The sequence below is a fragment of the Pseudorasbora parva genome, chromosome 2, assembly GCF_024679245.1.
Source record: "Pseudorasbora parva isolate DD20220531a chromosome 2, ASM2467924v1, whole genome shotgun sequence".
NCBI classification, from domain to species: Eukaryota; Metazoa; Chordata; class Actinopteri; order Cypriniformes; family Gobionidae; genus Pseudorasbora; species Pseudorasbora parva.
In genome coordinates, this window is record NC_090173.1 from 38,679,611 (window position 1) to 38,707,534 (window position 27,924).

Here is a 27,924-nt window from a genome sequence, read left to right on the forward strand (position 1 = left end):
TGGTGATTACAGAACAATATCATAGATCTCATTTTTAAATTGATATTGTATTGGCACATGTAAAGTTTAGCTTTACATTAATTGAGATTTCTTACAGCTCTTACAGGTTGTTGGCCTTGTCAGTTTCGTTGCTTCTATTACTCTCCCCTTTTTTGTAAGTCGCTTTGGATAAAAGCGTCTGCTAAATGATTAAATGTAAATGTAAATGTAGCTGAAATGGCAGATTTAGAAAGTTGAATCGGGTTGATTTAAATAGACTGTTGAATTTCGCTCTTTTACAAGTTTTAAAAGATATTAAACCTGAAATTGACCAGATAAACCAACAGTACACTAGGGCTAGGCGATATGTTAATTTTTGGGGGGCGATAATCGCCTTCAAAAATATCGCGATATCCGATAATATCATCTACTCCGCACTGATCCCGCCCACTCCCCTGCACGCCACAAAATTTTCCAGGCATAAAATGGAGGACAACGCTTAATATCCAAGAAATGATGTACATCAGTAAATTGGCAGTATTATGGATTTAAACCAAATGCAAATGGTGAACCAGTGGATCCAACAGAGGCTATCTGCAGGCTTTGCAAAAAAAAGAAGAAGAAAAAAAAGAAAGAAAGTGAACCACTAATCTCCGCAGCCATATCCACGTACACTACCCAGCATTAGCGGTCTCGTTTGAGCCCCGCTCTGCAGCCGCTTCTCAAAGACGACGGATATGTGGTCGAGCAGCCATGACACCGCAAATATCAATTAGAGCTTAGATCGTGCTCAAAAAATCAAGCCCGACCCTAAAAGATCAAGCCCGAGCTTGTGCTCGTTGTCCGAGCCTTGCCCGGCCCTGCACATTAACTGTAATCATGAGAACGAGCCTGTAATGAGCGAAGCGGACCGGTGTGACTCATGTTAAAACTAAAATTAACGAAATAAGCTGATACCATCACTGTTTTCCCAGAACGACTGGAAATCAAATTTTGCTGCTATATTGTCCTGTTTAACACTGTGAAGCTGCATTGAAACAATCGTCATTGTAAAAGAACTATATAATAAATAAAGCTGACTTGGCTTGACTCAATAATCCGCAGGCGCGCTCGTGAACCGCTCACCTTTAAAACAATTAAATCCAGCTCAGACATTTATCTGTAGCTCACTTTGTTGTAGCCATTAAACAATGTTTGTCTTCTTTCTTTTTGCATATTATGTTTGAATAGGCCTATTATAATAGTATTTTTACATTTCATCTGATTATGATAAGTGCAAAGATGCGAGTGAGTCAGAAATGATTTTGGTGGTTATATTTAGTTTAATATTAAGTTTTGTTTTGTAGAAAGCATTCTTTCGTTTTGTTTAAATTGTATCTTTATTTTAATAAAGGTTTCTTTGGCCAATTGCCTGGGTTTAATAAATAATATACAAATGGAAGACATGAATCGTGTTGAAGTCGCGGGAGTGATCGCTTTAATTTCTTATGAACTTGAGCGAGTGCGTGTCTCATAAATAAACCGCAGCAGGCTACTTGCCTCACAGACATGAGAAATATGCGCATAGAAAGCTTAAAATGTCCACTTTTAAACGAAGCATTCAAAACGAAAATATGTAATTAAGCCAAGTGCAGTGTTGACGCGAGCAGCTCATGCGTTTCTGTTCAGAATACTGCGCTCTGTCACTGCATGAGCTGTGAGTTTAACGCGCATTTTTACATCACATTAATATATTTTTCTTTCATTTTTTATATTATAATAATTTTATTCTGACACCTTTATTTTATAGTATTTAAAATACAGGCCTATGGTTAGGTTTTATAGACATTTTCAACCGTTTAAGGTTGAGCTATTTTTTTTTCCGTTGAGCTATTTTTTCCCCTAAAGGTTTCTCTCTCGTTTTATTTTTAGCGTAAGTAGGCTATTTTAAATGTTTTCCAGGTTTCCATGTTTGATTAATGTTTGTATTATTAATAGGCTATTGTATTTATAATTTAGCCTAATAGGCAATACTATTTTTAGAGCGTTTTAAAACATTTAGCCAAGCCAATGTGCTTCTCTTTGCGCGTGTATAATGAAAACACAACCAAGGTCTTATCCATAATTCAATGTTTTGCTTTAACACATATAGGCTACTGTAGTTATGCATCAGAAACACTAAAAATTTGAGTGTATGGTAACTACTATTTATAATGTATTTGGCAAAGCAATGTCCTGTGAGTTTATCAGTCGTCATTTTTATGATGTCGATTATCGTCTGATAACACTGACTGTTATCGATATCGACATATTTGCGAGACATCGTCGATATATGATAATATCGTCATATCGCCCAGCCCTACAGTACACCTTTTTTTAAAGGAAATTAGTCAAATAATAAAAGTAAGCAGTAATAGATTTTTTTTAAAGCTAAGAGATGGATCCAAATGCTCTATAATGTATGCTTATTAAAAAGGAGGTTGAGTCACAAAGAGTTTTATTGGATTTTGTTACAATAATCACATTAGAGCGAGATTAGGAAAGTGCTTTTTAAAAGGATTGCAACTTAATATACATTTCAGTTAGCTTATGCCAGTGAAAGCGAATGCGCATTTAAGCAGTTCCTGGGATTTCCTGTTTCAAATGTTAGTAGTGCTGTTGTTTTTTGCCTCATAGCATCTGCTTACAGTTTTTATGTTATACATCAGCTACTGTCAATCAATGTCAGCGATATTCATTTATGGAATTAAGTGATCTTGCACAGAAGACATAAAACAACAGCACTGCAGCTTCTCTCACTCTCTAGTGGTTGTAGTCTAGGTGGGCTGGATCTCAGATGCCCATCTAGGACTTTAATGATAAAGTGTCAGTCTGTGATTCCACTTTCTGTTCCTGTATAAATCATTTCTCTGTTGGTGTGTCACACCGCAGATGGCCTGTCCCTGTCAACGGCTGTTCCTGCTGTTACCAAGCAACCAGAAAACTATACAACAGTATCGTTGGAGAAATTTTTCATAAGCAATCTAATCAGTGCAATCAATGTTGGCTGCCTCTGTCGTCTCTGTTCCTGATAGCCTTTTTAATTTTCTGCACAAAAAGGGGAACCATGCACCTATTTTAGTGGTTTTGAAGATAAGACATGTCCAAATGAAAAGAAAAAACACTTTTTATCAGCTTAGTAGTGATTTACATATTGAACAGTATGGAGTTTTTGTATGATTTGATCCACTACTGTTCGAAACTTTGGGGTCAGTAAATGTTATTTTGGAAACAAATTAATACTTTTATTCAGCAAGGAGGCATTAAACTTTCTATTCATCAAAAAATCCTGAACAAATGTAAAATGGTTTTATGTTAGCCTGACAAGCCAGACCCACATCAAGATGTTTGGTCTGGAAACTCACCATAGACAGGGCTCAGTCCGAGGGGCGGGATAAACGGTTGTCTTTTAAACTCCATCTGCACGCGATAGGATAGCGCTACAACCAACCAGAGCAACGAAGGTTAAACAGAGCTTGTTGATGGATTAAACATTTGCCGTATCCGCTCAGCAAAACTCCGAACACATCTTCCCTTTTTAAGAATGACTTCAGTGCCGTTCTTTGTTCTTTTCTCAGAGAAAAGCTCAACTCCAAGTCTTCAAGAATCGCAGTCAAAGCTGATTCGAAAGACCGCCGCCGTTCGCCAGCTTCTGTGTTTACTAGAAGCACGCAAACGCAACGCGGCCGTCGTCATTATGGCCCCGCCCACCGACTCTATACACGATGTGATTGGTCCGGCAAGAGTTAGGGGAATACAGCTCAGAAGGGTATTGAGAGTTGCTAGACGACACTTGCGGGCAGATTTAATTTGCTGCCGCTAGGGTGCGTCTAGATTTCTAGGCTAGTTTTATGTATCAACTGTTTTCAACATTGATAATAATTTCTAAGTTCCAAATGGAGTGATGATGCTTAAAATACAACTTTAAAATTATATAATTCATATATAAAAGAAGATAAATTAAAGAAATCATATTTTAAATCCACTGAAATTAACTTTGTTTTCTTTTATCTTATAAGTGTACTTGTGTGCTAAAACCAACTGTTGTCCACTTGCAGTCACCGTGAAGTTTGAAGATTGGAAACATTCAGTAGCCTTCTATTTAAAACACTGTTGTATTTATTTCTTCTCCGTTTGGCAGGGGTGTAATACTCCAGATTATTATGCACACAGCTGACAACGGCTGCAGTGGTTCAGTTGAAATAAACGGCATCTCTTTTCAAGGACACAGTGGAGGGCCGCCACACGGGGCTTGTTTAATTGCCGTTGTACGTCCTTTAGAAACAGACGTGGGTTTAGCAGAGAGAACGAATGGCGCGTTAGCGAAGCCAGCGGTCGACTCAGGGGTCTGCTACAATTCCAGATGCTTCACTATTCCTGGATAGCCCAGGGCTCACGCACACGTCACATGTGCGTTCAGCGTTCTAACTTTCACCTTGGCCTGGTCTCTAGATCATTCTCACTGATGTGAATCCACATATGATGTATATAGGTGTAGAGCAGCACATGCCCAGAGGGAACGTCATGATAGCTTCAGCATTGCATGTAAGGATTTCAATTCTCTATTGGAAAAATGAGAAATGTTAACCTTTTGTGAGTTATATTCCCTTTCTCTCAGATGAATGCTCCTTTCATCTGAATGCTTTACCATAAATGATGAGAGCACATCTGCTCTGAGATAAATGTTTAAGCTATAAAAACTGTAATCTTCTTCAGAAAGACAAAAACGTGCTAATTGTTCACCTTGTTGAACTAAAAGCACTTCTTTGAGGCAATGATGACCTGGACGTTTTTGCGCAAACTTTGTCTAGGCCTCATGTCTTGTTTTTTTTTAATCTGATATTGTAGTGCTGGATAGGAGTCTCAGTATTGATTTTTATAGACCGAAAATGTTATTGCAAGAATGCATGGACACTGTGGTAATTGATCTATTTTTGTCCATATAGGAAAGTCTTTTATGTAGTTAAAGACATTTTCAAAAGTGTTGCCAGGTTTTGTAATATATACACCCCGAGGACAGCTATTTAAAAAACTGTGTAGTGGGCAGTATTGGCTGAAATTTGTAATACCTTTTAAAAGGTTTCTGTAAAGCTTTTAAAGACCTATGCATGAAAATTCAATACAGATGTGTTGTTAATTGGAAGACATTTTGTCTTTATTACACAATAATGAATTGATGCTAATAAATAAATATAAAGCAGGCTAAAATATGCGCAAGCTGTCAAAAACAATCCAAGCACTTTGATCTTTTTAGTAAAATTACCTCATGACCTCAGAGCTTGCTGTACTATTTGTAAGTCATAGCTGTACAATTTGTTAAGAAACTTGAGTTTTTGTGTCGCTTTACTATGTTAGAGTGACTTTGCCTGTCAGTCAAACACTGTGACCTCTTTTTGCACACAAAAGCATCTGCGAATTCGGGTTCACCAGTGATTGATAATTTGAGTTTGTCTTTGCTCCCGGGACCATTTCACCTTATTGTTCCTGTGGATGAAAGTATTTAGCAGCATGTTGTGGAGACTAAGAGGAACGATGATGGTTTGGATGTGATCAGCAGGTTTTTTTGCAGTACAGCTGGCCTGGTGCATTTCTCAGATCCGCTGGATCTGTTGTGGGAATTCAGCCACCTGACACTGATAAATGCCTAGTCTCTTGCAACTGCATTCTATAAACCTTTTACTAATCCAGGTCCGTGATCATTAAAAGCCACTCAGCTTGTGGATTCTAGTATACCCCTTGTCGAACGGACCGGCTTAGACCAGGAATGAATTTGGTGACCAGGAATGATGGCATCTGGCTAGCGGCTAATTCCACGGCTGGAGTAACGGATGATAAAAGAGGTCAGACCTTCATCAGTATTTAATGTAAAGGATTAATGACGTTAAGTGGTGATGAATGGAGAGCACAGGAAATGAGAATGAGATTATCTTATTTCTAAGAAGACGCTTACACTATCACAGCCTGATAGATCCACTAAAGCAGGGAGGCTTTATTGTATTTCAAGGCCAGGACTTATTCCTTCCCATCATTATAGTGTCATAGTTCATAAATAGTATGCTGAATCAGTGTTTTTAAGGCATGGGATCTGCCATCTCCATTAAAGTCTCTCCAAAGTCCCTTTAAAGCATGTCATTTTATTTAACGGCCTTATTGCTAATGGTAGCAATTTTCTATGTAGGAAGTATGGACAGGCATTTATGCATGCTCTTCTGTCTACTTTAATGGAATATACAACTCTGGAAAAATATCGAGCTGTATGTATACATAATTATCACAATTAAGTGGCCATTTATTTGCATCCAAGGCACCTTGTCAATTTCTTGTCATTATGTAAATCAAGCTATACACTATTTAATAATTAATAGCTAAGTCTTAAGTGCTTGAGCTTGACCAGAGAATATCTCTGTCTGTTAAGTCTGATACATACTTTAATTGTAAATTCGACCTTGAACAACAACACCAGCATATTCTTTATATTCATATACTGTAAGTCACAGAGTTCAAATTGTACTGCAAAACAGGAAGGACCCAGCACTATTTGTGTCTGTCCCTTGGTTTTGAACCCTCTGACTCTACTGGTGAATGTTATTACAGACTGCCTTGATTGAATTAGAGGGGATCATTGCATCTCCACTTGCATTGTGATGAGTTAGCCGACTCAGAAGAACCCGGTCACCCTCGTGTCAGTGGGGTCCATTAGTCTAGGTGTCAGGCTGTGATGGAAATCTTGGCTTAATCAATGTGATGGCTTCATTAATCTTTTTCTCCAAAGCTAACAACAAGAAAATAATACAATTGTTAGCAGTGACAGTAAGTAGTGAGACTTCTTCCTCAGAGTCCTTTTTTTGGGTCATGATACTGTCAAGTAAAGGTGAAACCAGTGCTCAGAGGAAGCCCATTTATCATTTTGAAGGTTTCAGAGAAAAAGGAAGAGTGTTATGTTTCTACACGTCAGTCATTCATAGGTTGATTTCCTGCTACTGTGGTATTGTAAAAAATAAATAAAAAAATAATCTTTTAGTTTGAGCAAGAGAGATTTCAGCCGTGACTAAACCTATTTAATCAGTATTTTCTTGTCATGTTCTTCAGTTTTAAACGAAATGCTTCTAGTTGGACTTTATTTTGATGGACTGATTTTGACCTTTTTGGACATTCTGTTGACTATAAGTAACTTTGCAACTACATGCCAACTAACTACTCTCATTACAGTATGAGTAGACTGGCTGCTTTATATCTGCTAACTCTTTATTATGATGGTCCTCCAACAGACATTACATCACTGTAAGTAACTTTGTAACTACATGTCAACTTCTGACCCTAACTCTGCCAGTCTACTAATAATATACTAACTCTCTCATGACGTTAATTGTAGCCACAGAATGTGTTAAAGGGACCATCAAAATAAAGGGAAACCCAATCATTTTATATATTGCTAAAACATCACTAAACACAAAATAAAAATACTGAATTTGGAATAACATTTTAAAACATTTACTTAATTGCATTGTTTTCGAATTCAGTATTGCCACTTACTGGGGCAATGATGTAATCTGCAGAAAAGTTCAGTGAATGAGTCAGAATAAATATTTTTAGTCCACTGATATCTACTTTCTACTAATATCTGTTTCAGTTAACTGGGAGAAAACAAATGAATAAAACATTACATGCATACACCTTTAAAAACCCAGAACAGCCTTTTGTCTATTTCTAACAAACTTTATTGCTATTATAATATAGCTATCAGAGAAAAAAATAAAAAAAATAAAGGAGCTGCTGCTAATAATCTGAACAGCAAGTGCCAAAAACCCACATTAGCACCTAGATTGTGTAAATGAAAACCTCTGTTAATTATGCATTATTACTATTGCTTTTTTTGCCAACTAAATGGCTCATATATTCAGCGACACGATGCCAACTGCTAGAAAAACAGGGATTTAAGCTCAAAGTGTGATTTCCAAACTTAATAGTTTTCCAGTTAGTCATGCATTTGCATGTTAGTGGGTTTTAATCAGGGTGGTAGCTGCGGTTTCCTCAGAAAAGAGATGCTGGAGGTTTGTTCTAACACACAGACACATTTTGCAACGAAGCCATATGGCAGATGTTCACAAGTGAGCATGATAAAGAAGCCAGTCTGCCGTGCCTGTGCCCCACTTAGTTGGCAGGATGAGTTCTTCAAGGACAGACAATGTCTTAGACAAACACTGCTCCATCTAGCCATTAAAGTTGTGCAACTTTTCTGTGATGTTGCAGAAAGCCCAGTAAATTACTGCCATAAGCCCTATTGCTAAAGCTATCAGTAGACAATAACAGGAGGCTTCGGTCAGATGAAAAAACTCTCAGACAGGTTTTCTGTGCTGTTGCTGTGTAGAGAACAAGAAAATGAATGCAATGCACCATTAACACTGACGGCAATTTTCAGCACTGCAGGTCCTCAGGTCGCTGTATGGATGCCCTCATACCCATAGCTTTGAAAAATCTTGTCACATAGGAGATCTGTTGATTGTAAAATTAAGATCCGTTTTAGCAAGGGAGCAGTTCTTGCTGCTAACATTTACATTGTGAAGGGGAAGTGTTTAATGCAATGTCATGAACAAGATTTCAACTATGAATTCAACTCACAGTACAGAATCATATTGCTGTATGTGGACAGAGACAAATCATATAGAAGATTGTAATCATTCAAAATAATATTTAACTAAATTGCTAAAAATTACCTTTATCACATAAACACTTTTAATATATTTCTCTACATGGAAAATGGACAAGACATATTGATCAGATCCTCTCTAGCATAAGAATCTCCCTCCCTGGATTCTGACAGACTGTCAAGTAGCAAGTCATGTTCCTGACTGCAATGCACGCTTGTGTTTAAAAGTTTGGGGTTAGTAATAGCCTTAGAGTATATCTATTTTAAAAGAAATTCATACTTTTATTGAGAAAGGATGCATTAAATTGATAGACTCATAAGTCAAATAAATGCTGTTGTTGTTGTTTGTTTTATTCTCTATCGTCAAAGAATAACATAGAGCCAGTGCCGTTAGGCATAGGCAAATTAGGCGGTCGCCTAGGGCGCCAAGAGCTGGGGGGCGCCAGTGAGTGATTTTTTTAGTTATTTCATATATATTATTATTAATATTTCGTACTTTTGCTATTTCGAGGCATTATGATTAGTTGCGATTATTGGAGTAAAGTCGCCATGGTGATATTGGCGCTGCTGTAATGAAATGAGATCATGTAGAGGGCGGCAGGGAACGTGTCATCCGTGGCGTTGTCATGCTTGTGTCCGAGTGAAAAATGCGGATAGCTCACTTAATGTAACTGGAGTGGATGCAAACACGGAGGCGATTAACATCAAACAGATCGCACTTTATTCCCCACTGAACTCTCATCACAAACTCCCTTTCCGTCCACAGCATTACTTAAGAAAACAAAATAACTGACTGTTAGCAACAGAAAACAGAAAATAATCCCCACACATGGGAGCACAAACAGTGCGCACATACACAAAATGCAGACTTCGTTTGCAGGGAGCGCGCGCAACTCTTAAAGGAGCCACACTATATTTCTACTCGTTACAGCGTGCTTTAGTTTCATCATCATGAAAAGGTCAAAGCCATCAGGGGCTCAGTATCGTAAAAAGAAAAAAGAGGAAATATAAAAAAGAAAGCGAAATATACAGGTATGTTAGCCTACTTATTGGTTACTTGTTCTCTACTAAGCTGGTCGCTCTATCATAACGCTGAGCAAAACATTACGCTTAATATTAGTACTGGACGGGACCACACGCCATGCTCATTTCAGGTGCAGAACATTATAGTAGTTAATTTGAATAACATTTTTTTTTACATCAGAGATAGCTGTTTATTGTAAATTGATCAAGTAGACTAATACTGTCATAACCATGGGCGTCACTAGGCCCTTTTTTATGAACTTATGCATGCATTTTATGAACTTATGCACTGGCACGAGGCTTCGGCTACGGCTTCGTCCCGTCTTTTAGTCTTTGTGTCACTGTGTTCTTCAATCCGCAGTGGCGCCGAGTGACATGGTTTTCAAGCTATTGTTATCTAATTTTTTGGCCTTCAGAACATCTTAAAATACACATATGTAGATCATAGAAATCAAAATTTTCTCAGGGGACCATGCCCCCGAACCCCCCCAACATCTGTGATCTCAGTGATAATAAACCTAGCTACATTATTTGATCAATGCATGTACAATATGCCCATGAAATAAGGAAGTCATATTTGCTTTATAAGTTATACTTAAAAAAAAAAAATGGGGGTGGGGGGTGGGGGGCAACATATGAATCTTGCCTAGGGTGCCAGAAAGGCTAGAAACGGCCCTGCATACAGCAGCACAACATTTTGCAGTACAATTGGTTTTAACATTTTATTTATAATCAATGCAGCCTTGAGTATAAGCAAACATTTAAAATACATTAGACATCTTTCCAATTGCAAACGTTTGAATGGTTTTGTACATAAAGAGAGAGAGAGAGAGAGAGAGAGAGAGAGAGAGAGAGAGAGAGAGAGAGAGAGAGAGAGAGAGAGAGAATCCTTTTAATATGTCCAGAAGAAATATGTCAACACAAGAACTGTGCTCTTCAAATGATTTGATGGGTTCTTTATGTGTTTTTTTGTCGCTTTTATAGTCTCTATGAGCTATAAAATCACTTATCTTAAATTTCCAAATCATATCATGTGCAAAATATTATGAAGCAGTGTATTTATTGTAGAATCTTGTCAGTGAATGAATAATTACAAGAATAGTGGAAAGGGGAAGAATGGTGGAATATTAAAGGAGCAAAAAGAGGAAAACAATCTGTACAATGGTTTGGACATTTGGCCTTCTCCCTTGAGTAAGCTCGTCTGCTGGTTGGAAAAATCTTATTTTAGCAGTAATGCATTTTCATTTACCTTTTAAGGGGATTGATAGACCGTAGCGTTGGTAAACTTGGCCAGTTCATTTCAACCATTATTTATGAAGTGACAGATTATCAGTTTAAGGCACCCAAAATGTAGACTGTGAGTGGAAATTATAGCATGTCATTCACCATGAGGCTATCTTCTCTATGTGCCCTTCAGGTCTCTTAACCTCTGGCATGACTTATTAAAGTCCATTCCATTTCCCTCCTTTCCCTGGAGAGCGTAACCATTTTCGAGCAAGTTATGAAGTGGGATTTGGGACATGGATCAGCTTGGAAGCATGACAGAGACATGATCTCTAGTCCAGCATCTAAGAAACACTTATCAATGTAGTCCACATTCTGATTTACCACAGCCCCCTGGGCGGCCATTGTCCATCTTGGGAAATCATGTCCAACTATCATTTTCTTCTTTGTGTGCCAGTTGAATAGAAATACTTGTTTGTGATGCGCAGTGATTTGAAAATGCTCAGGGTTCATCATCAGCACCTGATTTCAGTCACTGCTCCATTGTAAAGGGGAACACCCACACCCACAATCCAAAGCTCTGTGATGGCTAATGGAAATGAGCATTATTCTCATTTTTCAGTCGTACATGGCATAGTAAGTAGATAGGCAGACCTGCATAAAACATGAGTTACAAAGCACTTGATGGAATGAGGAAGTCATTTAAACCCTAAGAAAGTTGATTGTGTCCTTGGAGGGTTTAAGCTCAGATGTTTTAAAGATTGTGTATGAATAGAGTCAGATGATCGGAAATGGTCATTAGGAACTGCAGGGGCCTGTGGGCGTTGTGGTTGCTGATTTGTGGTGTACGTAGATGTGTGCTGATCATGATGGTCTTGATCTTCAGTGTAACGGACAGCGCGGATGGAGGTACTAATAGGTCATGCTTGGTGACAGCAGCAGCAGCTCGGCCTCGCTGCTAACGGTTCTTATGCCATCTGACATCTCAGACAGCTGTGGAACCAATAGTCGTGCAGCTGAAACAGACATAACCTGGTTTTTCTGTTGCACTCACTAAATATTTCAGCAGATAAGCAGCGAAGAACATTTTATGTCTGCTTGGATTCATGATAGGCTGCTATGGCTGTATAGTTTATCAATGTCTTACGCATTACTCCTCCACTGGTGATAAAACAATGGAAACTACTTTGCATGTTGACATGTTACACTACTGTTAAAACAGTTGAGGTCAGCAAGATTTAGTTTTTATTTAATTGGTACTTTAATCGAGCAAACCTTTGATAGTAGTTTGCTCCCCCTGTTTGTTAAACTAATTTGCTCTAAGTGAAGGATAACAAAATCAATATTGGTGTTTACTATCTATGTATCTTTATGTTCCATAGAGAAATATTTATTTGCAATTGACTGAACACAATCCAGAAAAAACATGACTATTATGATCTCTGTGACGTTTTCCCTTGACTCTCGTGCACATGGTTTGAACATGTGAGCATGCTGGTGATTCTGTTGAACTGTGTGACTCTGGGCATGTACCAGCCATGTGAGGACCTCAAGTGCCAGTCTGAGGGGTGTGTCATCTTACAGGTAAGTCTCACTCCATTATTCTATGAGAGATAATATGAAAATGTGTCTTGACTTCAAACATCATTCGAAGATATATCAAAAATATATAGTGTTATTAGTAAATAAAATATATATAGTATTCCGTAAAGGTTTTGGATAGATAGTAGATATTAAGTTGTATATATAAGCAGGGCTCGATTTGGAAAAGAAAAAAAAAACGACAAAAAGCATCCTCTCTGTAAAACCACCATCCCTCTTACATTAATAATGTTTATCATGTAAAACTTATCATGCAGGTTATATATAAAAATGTTCTACGTATGATAGTTTACAAAATTTAAATAACAGCAATTGGTATTAGAGAGAGAGAGAGTAAGGTTGCACTCATTCATTTTCATATTTACCTTCCTTATATATATATATATATATATATATATATATATATATATATATATATATATATATATATATATATATATATATATATATATATATATATATATATATGGTGTGTTTAGAACAGGCTGGACGCAGTGCGGTAAACCCCCCGTTGTTCTAACTGTAAATCACTGCTTCACAGTTTTAAGCTTATTGCTTAAAAATAAATATATATATTTTAAATAAAATAAACACAGCAACAAAAATTTCATGATATTGATAAAAAATACTAGGCTCTGGGCATCTTCGGTAGACCCAAGTCCAACTCGGGACCTTTTCCAATATATTACAGTTTTTTTTTTAATTGTGAATACTAGTGAGGTCAATTCAAAACACTGTTACAAAAACCTCTTATTGGGATTCAGGAATTATTTAGTCTTTCAGTATACAACCATATACAAATGCACAAGGTTTTCTGTGAGAGTTATGTTTAGGGAGAGCCTGAGAGTGGATTGAAAATATGATTAGCTCAGTATATAAACCATTACACCTAATCTAAGGATTTAAAAGCAAGTGTGTTTTTAACAACATGGGAGTTGGCCAAACACGGTTTGGTTGGTTGGTCCCCCTCGATTAAAATCACGGGTGGGGATTTGGTAACCTTTATTTTATTTGTTTATTTTATTATGTTTGTGCCCAATGTCTGTTTTAGGACTGTCCCACCGTAGAGAGTTGGCGTTTAGCCCATGTTTTGTGGCACGCACAGATTTAGGGGTCACTGGAACCTTTGCCACATATCAGAGACTGAAGCATTTTGCTTCTTTAGTTTTGTGATTCTCTGTAATCTAGCCCACGCTCCCACCAAAGTGAGCTGGGTTGTATGTATGGTACTGTGGGAAATTTTTATGTCCAGAAGAGCCTGACATCAGCATCAGCAGGATTTAGAAGATTGGGTCGGCTGAGGCCAGAGCTGAATATACTACACAACATGAATCATAGCTGATCTTCTTGCTCTCTCTCCCTGTAAAATGCTCAAATTGTGCCTAAATTTATATAAACACTTCTGAAGTTCTTTGTGTCACATTCTGTGTTCTGTTTCATTTCCATGGACTTTCAGTTTGTTTCTCTTTAGTTACCTGTTCCCTTTGTTTTGAGTTTCCCTTTGTTCTGGTCCTTGGTAACTATGGACACTCGTTTGTCATTAAGTTCCTTATTACTGTTATCCTTTAAGTTCCTCCCTATGCTCAGTTCATTGTCAGGAATTGTTGCCTAATACATGCTGTTACATTGCCTTCTTGCATATGGATTACCTGAATTAGTTTTATTTTTGGAGTTGTCTTCATCATCATATGGACTAAATTGTGACAAAATACCCAACACAAAAGAAATTAAGCTTTCATTAATGTAGCCCCATTGAGGAGCATTCACAAGCCCAATGGAGCTGTCATTTTTATTTTTCATGGCAGAAGAGACCTTGAGAAGTATGTGGAGGAGTTCATCGGCATTAGACACCTCGCCACAAGCGATGACATCACACTGATGGAGGGGTTCTGGGTTGGACTTGATGAGGAGATCTGGCTTCTAGCCCCTAGAAACCTCCTGCTGGACGCTTACCCAATTACATACATTTTACCCTCTGGATAGACCCTCTTTTACCATAGGTGATGAAGAAGAGGATTCTGCTGACACACACTCTACATCCGTCACCACCCCAGAGCCAGACCCCAGACCACCAATGATACACAGCTGTTTCCCGCCACAAAGATCATGCCTGGACTGATGCTCACTATGGAGCCAGAGCAAGCAACCTCATCCATCCCGGAGTAAATGTCTAAGGACTGGACTGACCAGGTGTGTGAGCCGCCCATAACATCTGTGCCAGTGAGATTATTAGTGAAGCTGGATACAGAGGGATGGCTGATTGACTGAGATACTGAGGTAGTGCTTCCCACTCTACCCACCCACGAACCATCCTCACCACTTCCTGCAATAATGTGTGTTCATTGCCGCTGGTCCTGGCCAGCACTAAGCTTGTTTTATCACCCTGTGTCAGATCTGTGTTACTGTCACTGACACCGCCCAGCCTCTCTCTCAATTCCACTACAAAATTCAGTTAGTCCGTCAGCCTCGCTTCTGCTGGTTCTCTTCAGCCCCTCGTCTTCTCTAATTCAATACTGTCTGGAAAGCCTTGGGTCTTCTGTGCTCCAGCACCATCCATAAGGTAGTAGATCCTATGAAGTCCCCCCGGCTTCACCTTGGTCAGTCACCACCCTACCTGCACAACTGTCCTTCAGGCCTTCAGCTACACATAACCCCTTCAGCTTTTAGTGGGCTCCGCCAGAACTCGGACGCACCGGCTTCGCCCCAGTCCTCTGGTGCTGTGATTCTACCTCAGATGCTCAGTCTCCAGTGCCATTGGTGTCGCTCGGTCCTATCTGCTTTCGCTCTGTGCCCTGGGCTCCACTTCTAAGGGCTGTCATCAGTCAAGACCCCACCATGGCTCCTTCCTCCATCAACTCCACCGTGGGTTGTCATCTAGGTCCTTCCACCATCCACTCCTCCATGGCTTCTTTCACTGTCTGGTTCTTCCTATCTGTTCCCCTACCGGTTCACACCACCTCGCCGGTCCCTTGTCCACCTCCAGAACCTCCTCCATTCTACCCTCAATCAAGTCATCATGGCGCGACTTTCCCGAGAGTTGGTGTTCACTTTCTGTTTCATTTTCATGGACTTTCAAGTAATTTTTCTTCCGTTACCTAGTCCTTTATCACTTTGTAGTTCCTCCTTATGTTTAGGTCATTATTAGGTATTGTGTGAAACATGCTGTTACATTACCTTCTTGCATATGGATTACCTGAGTTTTGTTGATAATTAATTGGAACCTTGGACTTTTTGGTATTCATCACCATACAGCATTGCCTGTATACAGCCCGTAAAGGGACATTTTAATGGGGAAAAAATAGTTTGCATTCTTTCACAGAGATTGCAATACTTTTGCAATATAATAACATTTTCTAAGCAAATGCAAAAGCATTGAAATATAATTAGTTCATATAAATAGTTTCTCCCATTTTATGTTCTGCCTCCTACAGACTGTAAAATGTCTGTCCTTCTATATGTTTGATATTAATGTGTTTTTTGTCCACAGGCATTTGATGACTGCATCTTCGCTTTCTTTGCGATGGAGATGGTCATCAAAATGATAGCCCTGGGCATTTTTGGAACCAATTCATACCTTGGTGACACATGGAACCGCCTCGATTTCTTGATTGTCATGGCAGGGTGAGGAATCCTGTCTCTCTTCTCACTTGTCACTCATGTATTCAGCCATTATCACTACGGGAATGCTAAGGGACCCGCCACTCGATTTACAGGCTGTCAGTTGGGAAATAGAATTACTGTGAGATTTCCCGGGGCACCGATTCATTAACCATTTAAAAAAGCCTTTTTCTTTGTTGTTAAAAATGACCTTTAAATTGACACAAGTGATGAATGCATCAAGACTTCTCTTTTTAAACAACTTTTCTTTCATTATCCTCACATAAGATCGACAAAAAGAAAGGTTATAGAGATTGACCTTTAGTATCTGACGCTTGCAGTAGTTTACTCTATTCTGCTTCCTCTAGGATGTTGGAGTATTCGCTAGATGGTCATAACGCCAGCCTGTCAGCCATCCGCACTGTGCGAGTGCTCAGGCCCCTGCGAGCCATCAACAGAGTACCTAGTAAGTGTCTTTCATGCTGATAAATCCTGATAAAGTGATGTATTTATGGTCATTGATTGATTCAAGATGGTTTAAACATATTGATCAACCAGGTTAAGTCGACTAGGTAACTTTGGCCGAGCTGCTGGGAACCATGTATGGTGTTTAGTCACATGACATTTACGGCTCAGCAATTGGCTTAAAACATGGCATATTTCAGTTTGTATATTTCCAGGAAAATATTTCTCTATTAATTTTTTTTCTATTAAATATAAAACAAAGGAGAAGCCTAAAAAAAGGCTCGAAGCCTGGCCCTAGGGCGTAAAAAAGTCAGGTCCCGTAGGGCTCGGGCATAAATGCAGGACTCTAGTGTGAATCTAGGTTCTGTTGTTGAGCTGTATGTTCTGCTGTTTGCACAGTAAAATAAACTCATGAAAAAAGTCGGGTCACAGACACTTGTCAATTGTATTTTTGTGTAATACCAATTCAATATTATAATCGTATCAGTTACCGGTTAATAATCAATTAATGAGCATCGGTTGTCGGTCGGGAAAATTAAACATCCCTGACCATCCCTAGTATATAGACATTACCATTCAAAACTTCTAAACTTCAAAAAATCTGTTAAATGTCCACTGCGATATCTTGTAATTTTAACAGTAAAATGGTTTTCCTGTGTCTTGACAGTACCAGCTCTTGTTTGTTAACACAAAAAGTTTTAGTCCTTTCAATTTAAAAGCTATTCGCTATTGAGTGACTCAATCATTAAGTCTTTCAGTCTTACAGTCTTTGCCGGCATCTAATGGCGTAATAATGTAACTTCTGTTGCTGTTATATAGATCAATGGTTGCTGTTCACGGTCAGGGACTATTTTTTCTGGCGGAAGGAAGGCTTTTAGGGATTTTTTTTTCATGAAAGTTGCATTGATACATGTGTTTTGGCTTTAATAGTTGTATTGTGTGGTAACAGTTTTATAAAAGCAATAAGCCCTGTGAAGCCGTAGTTTACAGTGAATTTATAATAACTAGGGGGTTTAAGGCACTCCGTGGACAACGGAACACTCCTTAGCTGTTATAATTCACTGTAAACCACAGCTTCTTGGAGCTTATTGCTTTAATTTATTCCTGTGATGGTAAAACTGAATTGTCAGCATCATTTCAATAGTGTAAAAGTCTGGCAAGGTAGACTTGCCATGTGCTCCTCCTAGATCATTTATTAGTTTTTGTCCACTGAAATATCTTGTAAAGATATTTTTGCAGTGTTTCATCATTAGAACAATCCCAAACCCTCACAGCCTCGCTTTCATTCCCGATAAAGATGGCACTGTTGTAAATAAGGACTATAAGCAGGATAAACCATGACTAGCTGTGCATTGAACGATTTGAATGCACCCCTTTTTGGTGGTTCTTTGTCTGCATTGTGCATTTAAATACGTTAATGCATAACTAGCTGTGGATTATCCCTTACTTATTATCAATGTTGAAAACAGTAATTCTGCTTAATATTTTTGTGGAAACCCTGATACATTTACATTGAGTAGAATGTTCAAAAGAATAGCTTCTATTTAAACTAGATTTTTTTTGTAACAATGTCACTTTTGTTCAGATTAATGCATCCTTGCTGAATAAAAGTACATTTATTTTTAAACAATGTATATAGTACACTTATAGTTATGTATATGTATATAGGTTTTAAACTTGACTTGACTTATATAAGTCTTGATTTATATAAAATGTTTTGAAACCCTTCAAAAAAAAAAAAAAAAAAAAAAAAAACTAACTCCACATTTGTTTCTTTGTAGGTAGCATACATTTTAGTGCACTTGAATTTGAATTGAAGATTCCCTGGGCAATGCACTCACTACTAAACTAGGGGGTGGATTGAGACACCCCTGGAGCTGTAGATTTTAAACATGAGTAAGCCTGCTCTGCCACATCAGCTTTAATGACTTTGCTGTTGCCCAGATGGAAGACGAGATTCCGTGATTTATTTTGTCTCGGTGGAGTGTTGCCGCCAGCAGAAGTTCTTTTAGTATGGAATGATATTACTATTTGCTGGTGTGAATTGTGGATGTTAGTTTGAGTGCATGTGTGCATCTATTTTATATTTTTTATTGCGGACATACCATCGCACACATCTGAAGCCGTAATTCAAATAATAAGAAATGCATAGCGGAGTGATTCTCTATCTCCCCTTTATCTGTTTACATGAAAGCGAGTTAGCATATTCATCCTCTTTCACTTTGTGACAGCACATTTCTCTAGGGAGCTCATTAGAGTGTCCAACCAACACTGTGGCTCCACACTGTCTTTGGCGGGACGGATGCAGGCCAGCGAGAAGATGTCCACAATAAAACAAGCCCATTTAAGGCCCTCTTCTCCCCATATCATACACTTAAATTACATCTGCCACACACACCCACCTCAAACACATTAGTCACACAGATCCACCGGATGCATTGCTTCTCTCCAGGGGCACTTTTTTATTCACTTGGAGTGAGGAGTACAGTCCTGTTCTTTTGCTCTTTAGTTAGTTTTTTGTTAGGGCTATCAATTGATTAATATACACTATATTGCCAAAAGTTTTGGGACTCCTGGCTTTATATGCATATGAACTTTAATGACATCCCATTCTTAAAGGGGGTGTGAAATGCTGTTTCATGCATACTGAGCTTTTTACACTGTTAAAGACTTGGATTCCCATCCTAAACATAGAAAAAGTTTCAAAAACTAATGTTGGACGTTTGATGGAGTATTTCTGTGTTAAAAATACTCCTTCCGGTTTCTCAGAAGTTTCAGAGAGTTTTTTTCGAGTATGGGTCGGCTTGACGTTACTAGAGCGGAAGGGCCTTGTATGGGCCGTACGAGCTCTTCTCCCGGTAGGGTGCGCGTGCATGACTAGAGCGAGAGAGGAAATGCACACCCATACACTCCCGCCGCGCTCCACTTTATTCCTATCTGTGACATCAAGCTACTTCAACGCTTCAGCACAGCAAGTCACTGCTGTCAGGACTTCACCAAATCATACCAAAGAAGTGTGTTTTTGACGGAGCGGTCCCAGCGATAAAGGTTCGGTCCTGCTTTGGGAGCAGCCGGTGAGTAAAACTGCTTCAAATGTCTGTGCTAATTTCAGAGGAAATTAACAGTCAAGTTTTACCGTTTTTTTAATCCATTCAGCCGATCTCTGTATCTGGTGGTAGCACTTTTAGCATAGCTTAGCATACATCATTGAATCATTTTAGACCATCAGCATCGCTCTCAAAAATGACCAAAATCTTTCAATATTTTTCCTATTTGACTCTTCTATAGGTACATTGTGTACTAAGACCAATGAAAAATGAAAAGTAATTTTTTTAGACTGTTATAGCTAAGATCTATTTTCTCATGTTTTGCCCGTCAGACTAGTATTTACATAGAACAACAATGGAATAGTAGCGCATTTTTAATGAAGAAGAGCAATTTGTGTAAACAAAAGGTTTGATATGAAATAATTCATTTAGTTCAACACCTATAGTGATCTATAAACAAATGTATTTAAACACACACCATACATTGCATTCTCCATTGATAAATTTGTGAATAAATTCCGAAATTTGTGAGAAACCGGAAGTAGTATTTTTGACACAGAAATACTCCATCAAACGTCCAACTTTTTTTTGAAACGTTGTCCATGTTTAGCATGGGAATCCAATTCTTTAACAGTGTAAAAACAAGCTCAGTATGTATAAAACAGCATTTCATACCCCGTTAAAAATGTACATCCTCTACCTAAAGTTGTGCAAAACTCCAAAAAAGCATACCTATACATGTATTTCACTGCTGTTTCTAGCTGAAATGAGCACTAGTGGCAAATACCAACAACTTCATTTCCACCCAACCCAGCAATAATAATATATTGCCAGATTCACATTCATCTGTTTCAGAGGAAATTAAGCACTTTAAGAAAAGTGTTTGAAAAGTGTACTTTGAAAGTGTTGCAAAATGCCACAGGCACATTTTTCCAATGACTTCGTCCCAGACGGTCATCTAATTAATGCTTGTCCAAATTATATTTTACTTCTGAAGAAGAGTATTTGAGAGTTCACCTTGGAGAGACCATTAATGATGATCAGTATAGTTCAGTGTTAATCAATTCTAACATGAAATCTTTTATTAAACATTCTTGCAGTTTTTAGTAATCACAGGTTAGAATAAAGTCATATAATGTCATATTTAATGTGTCAACTGTGTGTAATAAAAACAAAATTAGACGCATGCTACTTTGACAGCCATTGTTTGTATACTTTAGGACAGTGTAATATATTTAACTGCCTGAAAGTTCTGATGTGAGTTTATATTAGCATGTGAAATGCATTCCATAAGCTTTTCCTGTTATAATTCTCAGCACTAAACTACAATTCTGTATCCACACTCAAGAAAATGTGAGTGTTCCTTGCCTGTGACAAGCAATGATGTTGCCAGGGCATTGCTACTTGGTAGCTAAGGTGTCGTGGGTGGGTTGCTAATGTGTTCTGACTGGTTATTAACACATTGCTATGAGGTTGCTAGCATAGATTTGTATATGTTAATTCCACATTTGACTGATCCAGATTTGTCTGTGGGCCCGCCATCTTAGAACAGGTAACGTGTCGCCACTCACAATAAGAATCAATGATGCCACAACATTGTGCAGCTTCTTGTTGTGAAATAAATGAAATTTAAATTCCCGAAGAAATTCAATAATCTTGCTCAGGTGAGACTGTGTTGGTTTGTGTTTTGATTGGTTGGTTTGTGTTGACCGTTCCATTATGGTGGCCCATAGAAATGATGGCTAATGAGGCATCTAGGTATCCATGTATATATACATATAAATGTGTGTGTGTGTGTGTGTGTGTGTGTGGTGGCTAGGGTTTACGCTGTGTTGTTACTCTGTTGTTCTGAGTGGTGGCTAGCTTTTATTAGTGGTTGTGAAAACCTTCATTGGAGGATAATGGATAATTTTGTATTAAATTTAGGGCAGCAACTATTTACCAAGTGTAAATAGCAACTAGATTTTATTTACAATAAGTGAAAATAACATTTTTCTGAGCTATAGATCATATTTTCACTAAGTGCAAATATATGTAGATGCTATTTACTAAGGGAAATAGCATACTAAGTGAAAATGGTGATATATTCTATTTACACCATTTAAAAGTAGCAGTTATTTGCAATATTTGTAAACAGTAATTATATGCAGTTTATATTTTATTTTGACAGATACATACTATTTGCATCTCAGTATTGTTGTACATTAACAGGATGCAATAATAACAGAGTGTAAAATATTATTTTTGTTAAAATTATTAAATGGATTCTGCCATTATTAATGGGACCTTCATAAAAGCCCCGCCTTAATAAAAGCCCCACCACCACCACCACCCATACACACACACACACCGACCCCTAACCCTACCCAATAAATGCTTTTATTATTATTAAACGTTTCGTTAGGCACTTTATTTCCACTTTTTCTTATTTTTTTATTTCATTTTTTTAAGTAAATGCCTTTCCAATTTGATATGTGATGGATAAAGTGATAAGAGAGTCGGGTCTGCAAAAGGCGGATTCAAACTCGGTTGATCACGTCAAAACCAAGATTCTTGAGCCTTGAGCTTTAGATTGCACCACTGAAGGCATTGATAAATGTGTGTTAGGTGGCGCTAGATTTACTAAACAGGGCAAATTAGCATGAGTGTCCAATCCCATAAAAGCATTAATGGGAGTGGAAAGTTCTGCATGCGATCTACTGACGACATGCAAATTAAAGAACACAGATTACAGCCAGATCATGACCAATGCAATCTAACAAGAGCAGCGCAAATTAGCGTCGGGTTTAAGACATGCTTTTTTTTGGGCTGTAAATACTGGCGCAAATACAAATTAATTGATGAGCTCAAACCTTGTTAAATCATGTTGTGTGATTTCTTTCCATGTTGTGTGATTCCTTGTGTGAAATACTCTCCTCCCATACAGTTTGCGTCTGAAAGCAAAACTCCTACAAATGCATATGTAATAAGTTCAGCTGCAAAAATAACTTTGTCCATGTCTCTTTACTGCAAAATGTTCACTGTCTTTAGTAAATCCTGACATATTTTTAAACTAACAATAATGGGGAGAAAAAAAACAACTACAAAAGTAAAAAAAAAAACAGCTATTGTAACAGCGAATCAACAGTCATATAACAGTAACTGCATACATTCTTCATTCTGCAATACATGTGGGGAACTCACAAACCCTGAACATTTCACAGTTTTAAATTCTTTCTTCCAACAACTGTTTCCCTAGATAGGGCAACATATAGGAGGATTCTGTTGGTCTTAATATATTTTGAAGATAATCACATTTCTTAGTATTGTAGGCAATGTGCTTGCTTTATTACTGTGTATATCTAGTGCTCCTCTAGTTAAAAGAACGTATAAAAACTCACCTCATAATAATGTGTCCATTTACAATATGATATATTTTAATTACAACATAGCTGAAATCTAATTCCCATTTATTTCTCAAAGTATTTTATTAAATTTCCCTCAAAATTTGTTTAAAAAAAATGTCCATTGGTAGATTTTGAAACAGTTAAAGGGATACGTCACAGCTTTTTCATATTAAACTATGTTATTCCCTTAACTAAGACGAGTTGATAAATACCTCTCTCGTCTCAGTGCGTGCACTTAATCTCTGACGCGTGGTGACGATCTGATAGTATTTAGCTTAGCTCACTAAGCCCAGTTCATTCACTATGGTACCAAACAGAGATCAAGTTAGAAGCCACCAAACACCTCCACGTTTTCCCTATTTAAATACAGTTATACGAATAATTGAATGATCAAGTATGATGACATAAAATAAAACGTGGTGCTTTTCTAAGCGGATTAAAAAGGAGAACTATAATGTAAGGCGGAATAGCACTTCTGAGAGTACTTTGACTCGGCGCAGTAAAAAGTCCCGGCTGAAACTTTCTCCCTCACATCTCCCCATCCCCCCTATTGACAGAAATGAGAGAGGGAGGGGTGTTTGTGTTCAACTACTCGTGTAACTGTATTTAAATAGGGAAAACATGGAGGTGCTTGATCTCTGTTTGGTACCATAGTGAATGAACTGGGCTTAGTGGGCTAAGCAAATGCTATCAGAATGTCACCGAGATTAAGTGCACGCACTGAGACGAGAGAGGTATGTATCAACTTGTCTTAGTTAAGGGAATAACATTTAATATGAAAAAGCGTTGAAGTATCCCGGTTAATAGAATGTTATGCAAACTTTAAAAGCAGTATAGAGTTTGCACAGGATAATTAATATGCGTCTGTGTTTTCTTATGCCTTTGTGTTTCAGGTATGAGGATACTGGTGACTCTGCTTCTTGATACTCTGCCTATGTTAGGCAACGTCCTCCTGCTGTGTTTTTTTGTTTTTTTCATATTTGGAATTGTTGGGGTGCAGCTGTGGGCTGGACTTTTGAGAAATCGGTGTTTCATGCCAGATGAAGTGAAAACGTAAGTACTGTCCTGCTCTTATCTAACGGGCAGCCTTCTTCCCCTCTTCTCCTCTTTTACCCTATCTCCGCTGGGAGCATATCAACGCTACCAGTATGATCCAAAGTGGCAGCAAACTGTTGCCAGCAGCAATGGCATTTCAGCCACTGACAGTCTTGTAAACTGAGCATTGCACCCTGGCGTCAAATCAGTGCTGGGCATTGGTCCCCGAGCACTGAAGGTACACACACCTCCAATAAAGGTACAAGAGTAAAATTACACTAAAGAGTCTCTGATGTAGGCATTGATGAGTACAGACTGCAGTTGTCAAAAAGGGTTTGAATTGTAAATCCTATATGTTGATGTAATTTGGGGAATTGGTGCTCTGTGAATGCATGCATTTGTGTAACGGCTCTGTAATTAAATTTTTCATCTGCCAGTTCTTATTTTGCAGGAAAGACGAGTTAATTTTTATTGAATTGAGATTAAGTTATACTAAGCACGGCATATGATGGCAGTAAAAGCAGAGTTTTGACCCGTTTCAGCCTTTACATGCATTCAGTTGATTACCTTTTTTCTTAGCAGTACCATTTGTGACATGATATGAATCAATAAGTTTCCATGATAAACAAAAGGAAAACATAAAACAAAAAAAACAAAAATGTACTCTTTGTGTCCTGACGGTTTCAGATGGTTTTGAACAATATTTATACAATTTTCAAGTTTAAAGCCCCACTTGGCTACTTTTGCTCTCGGGGTCCCCCTACAGGAAAAAATAATGTCCTCAACTACTGTCGTAAGAGCTGTCATCCTACAACAGGGGATGCCATTGCGCGTGCATTTGTTGACATGACAACCCTGATAGCCCTGAACTAGTGATGCGCGGTTCGTCTCATAACCCGCGGACACCGTATGTCTATTTAATGGTCGCGGGTGCGTGGCGGGTTGTAAAAATATATACAGTGGTGCGGTGCGGGCCAAATAACTTCATAAAAGCGTCCCGCGGGTCGGTGCAGCACTAACAGTTCCCCTGAACACTGCAAGAGGAGTTAGAGTTCTTCTGGCGTCGCGTGTGAAATGTCTTCATCCCAGGTATACAGTCAGTGGCATATGCTTCAGCATGTCATATGAATATAATTTCATGGGTTTTATTTTTTTCAAACGCCAAATAATCACGATGCTCACGTTTACAAGCCAGCGTCATTATAGTAGTCTATTGGTTACCGTTTTACAGAATCTATATGATACTTCAGTTCAATGTTTGAGTGGCTCACCGTAACAAGCAGGACAGCATCGGTCGGGCACGCCTCCTTCAGCTCACGCCGACGAGCAAACCCTGGTCACATTTTGATCCTCGTCCTGCCTTTAATCACATCATTTTTTCGTTTCCTCTTATTGCTTTCCTCCAACAAAACCTTTTCTTTCTTATTTGTCTCTGCTGCTTCGGACATGACTATATTATCCGACGAACAAAGTTGGGCTCGCACGTCCGAATGTAAGGAAGTGTGTGTGTTGGTGGAAATGACGTATATGCCGTAAAGCAGTCGAATTTTGTAGTTCTTTTTTTTTTCTCGGGTTACTACCCGAAACCCGAAGTTTAAAAGTACGATTAAAAACGATACAGACCCCATCAAGCTATGGCAGACGTGTCATTCAACCTATTGTAAGTCGATTTATCATCACAAGAGTCTTAAAAAATATATTATGAAGGTTGAAAAGTTACCTAGTGCTGCTTTAAATGTAATGACTCTCAAGCTGCTTTTCCAGGGTTTAAGTGGAAACACAACTGGAAACATTCCTTACATTCTAAGAACCAATCGGACCAACGGTGGTAAAGTGGCTTATATGTTGTGGTGAAACCGAAATAAAATGTGTCAACATCTTAATTCATATTTAAAAATGTATTTTGTCAAGGTAAATATCATGAAATTAATTATTTCATAAATATCATACCGTTTTGGGGTAATCACACCACATTACATTTTACAAAGTGAACCTGATATATAAAGAGACTTATTGACCTTGGGACACAGTCATGAGGCTCTATAGGGGTCTTCTCTTGTACAAACCCGATTCCAAAAAGTTGAGACACTGTACAAATTGTGAAAATAAATACAGAATGCAATGATGTGTAAGTTTCAAATTTCAGTATTATTCAGAATACAACATAGATGACATGTCAATTATTTAAACTGAGAAAATGTATAATTTTAAGGGGAAAATTTGTTGATTGTAAATTTAATGGCATCAACACATCTCAAAAAAGTTGCGACAAGGCCATGACAAGGCCATCCCCTCTTCTTTTTATAAGAGTGCAAACGACAGGGGACTAAGGAGACAAGTTGCTCAAGCTTAGTGATAGGAATGTTGTCCCATTCTTGTCTAATACAGGCTTCTAGTTGCTCAACTGTCTTGGGTGTTCTTTGTCGCATCTTCCTCTTTATGATGCGGCAAATGTTTTCTATGGGAGAAAGATCTGGACTGCAGGCTGGCTATTTCAGTGCCCAGATCCTTCTTCTACTCAGCCATGATGTTGTAATTGATGCAGTAAGTGGTCTGGCATTGTCATGTTGGAAAATGCAAGGTATTCCCTGAAAGAAACAACATCTGGATGGGAGCATATATTGTTCTAGAACTTGGATATACCTTTCAGCTAGAGTTTAGATTCTCTGCCCGAGCCCGAACCTGACCCGAACCGACCCGCGGGCCGGGTCGGGCTGAGATTTCTCTGCACTATCCTCTGGTCGGGTAGGGCCGGGCCCGTGATCAAGCGTTTGTTTTTTTAATCATTAGCCTATACTTTACTAGTCTAATTGGGTGGGCAGAAAGCTATGCTATAATCAGAAATTATATATATTTAGCTTATTTAGATATTAAACTAAATAACCACCAAAATAATTTCTGACCCACTCGCATTTTTTCACTTATTATAATCAGATGAAATATAAAAATAATATTATAATATTTAAACATAAATATGAAGGAAAAAACAAGTAAGCTACAGATACATGTCTGAGCTGGATTTGAGCAAACATCAGTTTACCGGTGAGCAGTTCATGAGCGCGCGCCTGCGGATTATTGAGCGGAATCAAGTCAACTTTATTTATAGCCTATAGCGCTTTTACAATGATGATTGTTTCAAAAAAAAATTGCAATATTTGAAAAAAAATGAACAATTTTATTCGGCTGTACAGTCGCTGTGGAGAAAACAGCGATGTTATCAACTCATTTAAGTTTATCAATGTAGTTTTATCATGAGCCTCACCAGTCCGCTTCGCTGCGCTTTGCTCATTACAGGCTTGTTCTCGTCAAAACGCCCACGTATTGAACAATGGTCGGGTTTAAATCGGGCTCGGGCTCATAATTACAGTTAATGTGTCGGGCCTGGCCGGGCTCGGACACAACATGTACGGGCTTGGGTAGGGTCGGGCTTGATTTTTTTGAGCCCGATCTAACCTCTACTTTCAGCATTGATTGTGCCTTTCCAGATGTGTAAGCTGCCCATGCCACACGCACTCATGCAACCCCATAACATCAGAGATGCAGGCTTCTGAATTGAGCGCTGATAACAACTTGGGTTGTCCTTGTCCTCTTCAGTCTGGATGACATTGCGTCCTAGTTTTCCAAAAAGAACTTCATATTTTGATTCGTCTGACCACAGAACAGTTTTCCACTTTGCCACAGCCCATTTTAAATGAGCCTTGGCCCAGAGAAAACGCCTGCGCTTCTGGATCATGTTTAGATATGGCTTCTTTTTTGACCTATAGAGTTTTAGCCGGCAACGGAGAATGGCACGGTGGATTGTGTTCACCGACAATGTTTTCTGGAAGTATTCCTGAGCCCATGTTGTGATTTCCATTACAGTAGCATTCCTGTATGTGATGCAGTGCTGTCTAAGGGCCTG

General features: G+C 38.4%; 1 protein-coding gene across 6 annotated transcripts in view; it reads left to right on the top strand.

Annotated features, from left to right (window-relative positions):
• The window catches only part of cacna1ha (calcium channel, voltage-dependent, T type, alpha 1H subunit a), a 152,844-nt gene that overhangs the window by 64,070 nt on the left and 60,850 nt on the right, over positions 1–27,924 (top strand). For all 6 annotated transcript variants that reach the window (XM_067419547.1, XM_067419564.1, XM_067419522.1 and 3 more), the window contains 4 exons: positions 12,363–12,475; positions 15,981–16,114; positions 16,459–16,556; positions 23,882–24,041. In XM_067419547.1, coding sequence (XP_067275648.1) covers positions 12,363–12,475; positions 15,981–16,114; positions 16,459–16,556; positions 23,882–24,041 — 505 coding nt within the window. The remainder of the gene's footprint in view (positions 1–12,362; positions 12,476–15,980; positions 16,115–16,458; positions 16,557–23,881; positions 24,042–27,924) is intronic.